Raw genomic sequence first — 7,653 nt, forward strand, 5'->3', positions numbered from 1 at the left:
ACCTCCAAAAACAAACAAAAATGCTAGTCTTAAAATATATACACATATCACTATGTATTTTCAAGGACATTTCAGAAAAAGAGACTGGATAATGAAAGCTAATTTGAGACTGTACTCAACATAAAGGCAAAATCATGGTTCCTATGTTTACTATATATTCATTTATACATTCCAACATACTCTCAGATCGATCAAAGACAACTCATCACAACAACCCATTTTTATTCTGTACTTGCCAACAATGATCTCATTTAATCCTTATCCCCTTGAAGGCTGATTTAACAGCTTATCACTTTCACTTTTGCTAAATATTAACCACAAAGAGAACCATCCTTCAATATGATTTGTTCTCAGCATCCTGTGTCCAGGAGCCCAGGTGCAAAACTACGTCTGCTCTGAGGAACAGAAGAGACAACAGACCTCCACTGAAGCAGCCTTTTACTGCCACTTATCAGAGTCTGTGTAGATGAAAACCCACATTGCTATTTCCTATCAGAGTCTGCTATGTTTGGGGAAAAGTATTAAGTTAGGAGTTCTGAGTCTTAATTGAAAATTTGACTCTCCCATTAATGAGCAATGTGATCCAGGGAAGGTCATATCCTCTCTGAACCTCTCATGGTTTTATTGAGGTCCAAATGAAATAATGTTTGTGAAAGTGCATAAGCTGTAGAGTACTAGACAATGTAAGATAATATTACAGATGGTTTATATTTCTTTAAAAATGATATATGATGAAATATGAAAATGTAATAGGATAATTATCATATTATAGATTGTAAGATAATATTACTATATTATGACTGTTGGCAACTTAATATGAGGTTGACTGTTTGCTGTTTCCTTTGCTCTGCCCCCTAAGTAAACTTCTTGAGGGCAAGAACGATGGCTTATTCATTTTTTGCCTCTTAGGACTGTTTCTGGCACAGGATAGGTATTTAGTAAATGTTTCTTGAATGAATGAATGGATGAATAAAAGATAGTTTCAGAGGAAATTTGAAGGTTGAGAGGAGCCCCATGGAAGGAAGAGTAATTCACAATACCTGCTTCAACCACGTGGTCCATCGTTGGAAACCTTTTGTACACAGCTGTGCTCACTGAGCGGAAAATGAGCAGGGAGGTGAGATTGACATAGCGCATCAGTGTCCTCCTGAGCAGGCGCCCATGCTCGTCACTTCCATGAACACTGCTGGAGATGAGAAACATCAGCCTGTCTGGCCAGGGCAGATTCACAAACTGGTTCCACCATCGATTCACTACTAGAGTAACATAAAAGCCTGCAGAATAACAGGAAACTGTAAAGTAATTTCTTACTGAAGACACGTTGTTGACACTGATGCTTTTAGCAGAATTTTAGCCTTTTTTAGAGATCAGGGTGTAAAAACATTTAGTTATCCATATCTTATGATTTTTCCCTCCAGAAAAAAAAAAGTAATTTGTGCCTGGCAATGGCGTAACACTAAGTGGATATTAGAACTCACATATTGATGGCAAAAAATGGAGAGTTAGTAAAGAGAAAGCTTAATTGTCCAAGAGCAGATCATTACCTCAAACTTGTTGGGTGTTAATTTAGCAAAAGCAGTCTTGAAGGTAAACCTTATGGATGATTCTGGTTCTATTGCAAGCAGTGGCTTTTCAGGCATGCCTCTCAGCTTGGAAACACTCCCATGCAGAGTCACTGGTATCACCATCGCGGAGACAGCTGTGTGGCTGCATGCTGCGTGTGACCTATACTTACCAAGCACAAAGGTTACTGGAATTTGTTCAGCATATCTGTCACAGTAAATTGATAATTTTTCAAAGAAACGTTTTTGGGCTCCTGTAAGTAACAATCTGGAGCAAAAATAAAATGCACAGCCCTTTATGATATTATACTTCTGCACCTGCTTTGCAAGTGACATTCACTGCAAACAAGCAAAAATAATCTCAGTTTTTTTAAAAGGAGCAGTAGCTTTTCCTTTTATACCTAAGCTGATGTATCTCAAAAGCTTTTTAACTGCTGAACATTTTAAGTACTAATGTTTTTAGAACATAAATGTTATTGGTCATTAGACAGTGGGACATAGTAATCCATTTTATTTTGAATGTTTTATATTTTTAAATTTTTATATGATTAATGCATGGGATTTGGAGCAAAATACTTCATAAAGGAGTACATTATCCAATTATTAAACATATGCACTTAAAAAAGAATGTCTTAATTATGTTTATTATTGGAATATGCTTATTAAGTAATTATTGAATAATAACCCTGGATTTGACATCTTGATCTTACTTTCTCATGAATATTCTACTCAGTACATTCTTAGTTATGTGTGTTATACCTCAAGGGATGTTATAACTGTTTATTTTAAAGCCTAGAGTTATTTAAAATATAAAACAACAACACAGATTCAACAGTTAGAAGTGAAATTTTTATTATTATATGTGGTGAGTTTTTATTTCTATAGTATAAAAATATCAAAATTTATATTATAGATCTGACAGAAACCCACTTTATGGTATTGTTAAACATGAATCCATTTAATAGAGCTATTATTGATATTTATGTTTCAAGGGGGAGATTCAGAATCAGAAGAGATATCTCAAGGCAGGTTAATAATAATGATCGAAATCTGGAAAGAAGGCAGATGAATTTGAATAAATGAGTGAATGCAGCTGTTCGAAAAGAATCAGGACTCCCTTGGAAACACCCACTATGGCATATGTCAGAGGCCTATTTGGGTCAGTAGAGCTTTGAGGAAGGAAGCAAAGGGATAATGAGGTGACAGTGAGCCACAATCAGACTGCTGGTGAAGACCTGGGAGCTGGCGCTAAGGATGTGTGTGGGATTCAGGTGGGCTTGGAGTGCCCAATGCAGCCTTAGCTTTGGAGGGGGTGTCAGAAATTCTACAGTCAAGAAAAGATGACAGGCAAGGCGTCACCTGGTGGATAGGCCTCTCAAGATGAGGCTGATGACAAGTTACAGCCAGATTGGTTTCTGGGACTCAAATTGAATTGGTCAGAGAGAATTAAATGTGGAGAGCACAGACCATAGAGCCTTACAGAGCCATGTTTGAGTCCCAGATCTGCCACTTACAGATTTGGATTTTGAGCATATATTTAACTCTCTCTGAGTCTCAGTTTTCTCATTTGTAAATGAGGATAATAATAATAATACCTGTGTATCAGGGATGTTAGGAGGATTAAAGAATACATGATATATAAAACCACTTAGTATATAATGTCAGTCAATAATGAAGTGGTTGTTACTATTAATAATTGGCCAAAGGAAAAAATATTAAGCTAATAGACACATAGAAATTTTACTAGCTAGAAGGTACTACAGCAAGTATTTTGTCAAATGTATCCCAAAATACAAAGAGAGATAATCAAGCTAGTGAATTCGGGTTCTATCTTATGATTTTTTGACAAGCATAACTATTTGCTTATAATGGGATTAAAAAACTTTAGCATTGTTAGTGGATATGAGAATGAAACTCATTTTTTTTATTTGTCTATATTTGTCTACAGGCATGTCTGACTTTCTCAACAGATTCAGCCTAGTTCTTGGTAGAGCTGTGATCAAGATAAAAGGATCTATTTTAATAAGATTTTACGTTCGAAATTTAAAGAATGAAAAATGGCTTGAAATAATGATGATCGTTAAAAACACAAGCACTTTTTGGTCTTTAGAAAAAATATGTGCATACAGTTTTGTGGGAAATAAATAAGACATTGGAGCCAAAATTAAGGCCCAGTGGAGCATCTCTGGCTACGATGCAACTGCTCTAAGAGCTGTTCTATTCTAACCAGCAGTAGCAGCAATAAATACACACTAGTAAAAATAAACGAATGAGACAATTATCCTGAAACGTCATGTGTCTTCCACCATTTGATATTGTGAAGGATTGAATGACATACAAATAAATTGTCAAAATAATACTGTATTTAGAGGATTTATTCAAAAAATCATCAGAGGTTTTTAATAAAACTTCCCTTTTAAAGATATTTTGCCAAAATGTATACCAATATATACATTTTTGGGGAACAGTAGTTTTGATATATAGCAAAATAACTGTTCACTTTTGGTCATTATCAACCAGTCAAATTAACCTCCCTCTTCTTCACATGGGGTCCTGTCACTGCAAGGAGGAATACATGTGGGAGCAATGACATGCAAATTTGTTCATGGTATGCAGAAGGGAAAGAACAAACTGATAAGCACAGAAAAGGTGGAAATACAGCCTCAAAAACCTTTAACTTTTCTATTTTAAGTTTTAACTTCTCCCTGAGAAGAAATTGTGCAATCAATATTAATTAAAAGAACTCATGGAGCTTCCCATTTATAATACTGATAAAATTTTATTAAGACTATAATTGTTAGTCATAAAAGTATTTCATGGAAGTAATGTTGCTCAAATTACCTGTCAATCTGACAGGCAAAGTTTGTGATGTTATAAAGAATAAACATTTTTGTGAATATAATGTGCCTTCAACTTTGAAGATATGACAAAAATAAATTCGTTTTTAGCCTTTTTCTTTAATTGAGATATTGGTAAGTTTGGGGGCACCATCTTAGATAAGATTTTGTCATTCCAGGAAAAAGGAAGGAAAGTTGCCTGGTATACACTATTTATGAAAGTGTTAATTATGTAAGTAGTCGCTGCAAGCAGTCAAATCATAAACTCAAACTTCGAACGATATCATTCAGAGAGGCAAAAATAATGATTTTGAATGGTAAAAATCATCACTTAGTGAGGATCTAAGTATAAATCTTTCATTTTTTGCCTGGAGCAAAATTCCTGAAGCACAAATAATACTTCATTACGACCAGTTCAAGTGGGGCTGGAATGGGAACCACCTAAACATGATGGGTTAGAGTCCATTTAACATCCCAAAAATGGTTAGGTGTGGATTAAGATACTCAGTCCCAGGGACAAGAGGGTGACAGAGAATCATGCAAAGGAGGAGATTACATAATGCAAAAGTCAGAGGCAACCAAAGGACTTGGATTTTTGAGACTGTATTCATATATGCTATTTGATGGCCATTTAAGAACACATGCAAAGGAAAGTACCTGTACATCAAGCTTATTGCCGTGTAAAGTACAGCAAAAACAATAAATTCCCTGTACAATAGTTTGTAGATGCTGCCTCTCCACTTGAGGAGTAACCTATGAAATCCAAAAAAAGTTGCATTTGCTACTTTACTGGAGTAAGTGACAGTCATCTTGGACAGTTTGTTTGTTTGTTTGTTTGTTTTTCTAGAAGAGCAAGAAGACAAAACACAAGTAAAAAGCGATGTTTAAGATAGAGCATAAATCTATATCTCAAAGAAATCCTAGTCAGCAACAAGTTAGTCTTCTTTACTAATTTGCCTTTCTTAGCTTGAAACAATTTGGAATTTGGAGATAACCACGACCTCAGTGCTAAATCTTTTAGTAGAAAAGGGGAGGAGAGTAGTTCTGGAAAAAGTAATATTAGACATCTTAAGCTTGCCTTCATGTCTAAATATTATTTAGAGATTATATGACTATCACTCAATAAATATTTGAATGACTAAATAAGATATATGAAATACATTGTAATATCATCTATCATATATTTTCTGCATCCATGGGAAGATTTAAGGTATTGATACATGTTACATTTACTGATATTTTCTTTTTTTGCTGTTTTTTAAAGTTTAATTATTTTAAATTAGAGGGTAATTGCTTTACAACATTTGTGTTGTATCAGCATGAATCAGCCACAGGTATACATATGTCCCCTCCATCTTGAACCTCCCTCCCACCTCCACCCCATCCCACCCCTCTAGGTTGTCACAAAGCACTGGATTTGAGCACTCCCTGCACCATACAGTAAATTTCCACTGGCTATCCAATTCTACATATGGTAATGCATATGTTTCGAAACTGCTCTCTCAGTTTGTCATTGACATTTTCAAAATCAGTAGTCAAACCCAAATCAGTTTGGGTCTTTATTTGCTAAAGTATGTAAATAGGCATTTATTTCGCCTTTGAATTTCCTTGAAGGAAGTTACAGCTCTCTCAGAAATCAGGAGAAGCAAGCCCCTTTTGGGAATTTAATTGATGGGTTACTTTTGGTGGTTTTAATTTAATTGTCTCTTTAGTGGAGCTCCGAGTGCACTCTGTGTACTTCAAAAGGTAGAAAAAACATCAGGCCCCAGTGATTCTAAGAAAGGTGCATTTTCCCACTGAAAAGTCTCATGTAAAATGCTTAGGTCACTTTCTCTTTGGAACTGAAAAAAATGAGGCCATTATTTAGGACTCTTTCCACCTGGATCTGTTCCATGGATGTAGGTAGGATGAGAACTGGGCCCCAAATCCTAGCTTTCAGTGAGTTCTCTGGAATTCCATTGCTTTTCACCAAGACACTAAATATTCAGGCTTTGAGAAGATGCCCTGAAGCTGGTCTTTATTTGGAAATCCTGCTCTACAGCTTTCTGACATGTAGCACATAGAAAATGAAATTTCTTTGAAACCTTTTGCTTTGGAAAGGATCTATGTGGAGGATTCTACAGAGTTATTTAGGCTGAAATTATGACATTTTTAGGTAGAACTGTATTAGACATAACTGATAAATCCTATAGCAGATTTCTTATATACATAGTACCTTATGGCACACATTTTACCATCAACAAGGACATCTTCTGTCTTTATTCAGATGTAAAGAAACAATCTAATTCCCATTTACCTAATTTCCCTAAAAACAAACAAACAAAAAAAAAACGTGAAAATTTTAAACTATATTCTGAAGCTGTAGTTTTTGTAATCACCAACCTAAGCCTTCAACATGACTGATTTTTAACAAAGAAAACAGGACTTTTTGGCAAAAGTTAAGTGCCATTACTTTTTTTGTGGGACTCAGGTTACAAAAGCAGTTCCATTGTTCCATCTTCATCTCTTCTATTTGTTTAATATGAGTACAGCAAAGTTGGGAGAGGAACATAATAAATTAAGCCCAATTTCATAATTTGTTATCATGGGCACCGGAGTTTTACATGAGTCCTCAAATAACTCTCAATTAACAGTCACCCTTCCATTACAGCTCTGTCAGAAAAACCCAGATCACATCGACAAGAGGTCAGAGCTAAAATGCATAGGTTTACTCTGCGCACTAACCTATTTGTTTGGGTTGGAGTGTCCGGCGTCTCCGACAGGGAAGACAGTCTCCAGGCTCCCCCTGCAGAGGTGCCTTCGGGTTGGGGCTGTACTCTCGGCTCACTTTCCGCGCATGCACAGTCAGATTTTCTTTCTGTTCTCTGGCCACTGAGAGGACTTGGAGTGTGACAAGGACAGGGGTTAAATGACTTTCCACTTGCGAAGGCCTATTTATGCCAGTTTGCCCACTGGTGACAGCCACAGCCGGGAACAAACAGGAGCAACAGCTGCTGATGTGGCTTTTTTTTTTTCTAATCTCTAATTATAACTCCACCTGCCACCCAAAGCACTCCTTTGAATGAGTTGGAGGTGGCGTGAAGGAGCTGGGGTCATTTAAGACTGTTATTTTCATTCTGACCTTATCCTGGGATCAAGGAAGAAAGTCCTTTGCCCCTAACATGCTCTGAAGAGGCTCCACCAACCAAAAACGGGAATTAGTACAGTCTGTGTGTGCTTAAAAGGAGAATAAATTCTCGTGAAGCCATAAACTG

General features: G+C 36.2%; 1 protein-coding gene across 5 annotated transcripts in view; it reads right to left on the minus strand.

Annotated features, from left to right (window-relative positions):
- The window catches only part of BEST3 (bestrophin 3), a 55,853-nt gene extending 48,566 nt beyond the window's left edge, over nucleotides 1-7,287 (minus strand). For 2 of the 5 annotated variants that reach the window (XM_027542532.1, XM_027542529.1), the window contains exons 1-4: nucleotides 7,124-7,287; nucleotides 5,057-5,242; nucleotides 1,736-1,830; nucleotides 1,041-1,274 (exon numbers count right to left, since the gene is read on the minus strand). In XM_027542532.1, the coding sequence (XP_027398333.1) occupies nucleotides 1,041-1,274; nucleotides 1,736-1,830; nucleotides 5,057-5,208 (481 nt within the window). In that variant the 5' untranslated portion in view covers nucleotides 5,209-5,242; nucleotides 7,124-7,287. The remainder of the gene's footprint in view (nucleotides 1-1,040; nucleotides 1,275-1,735; nucleotides 1,831-5,056; nucleotides 5,243-7,123) is intronic. The other 3 variants (XM_027542530.1, XM_027542534.1, XM_027542531.1) reach the window with 3 other exon arrangements.
- Nucleotides 7,288-7,653: the final 366 nt, after the last annotated feature.

The sequence above is a fragment of the Bos indicus x Bos taurus genome, chromosome 5, assembly GCF_003369695.1.
Source record: "Bos indicus x Bos taurus breed Angus x Brahman F1 hybrid chromosome 5, Bos_hybrid_MaternalHap_v2.0, whole genome shotgun sequence".
NCBI classification, from domain to species: Eukaryota; Metazoa; Chordata; class Mammalia; order Artiodactyla; family Bovidae; genus Bos; species Bos indicus x Bos taurus.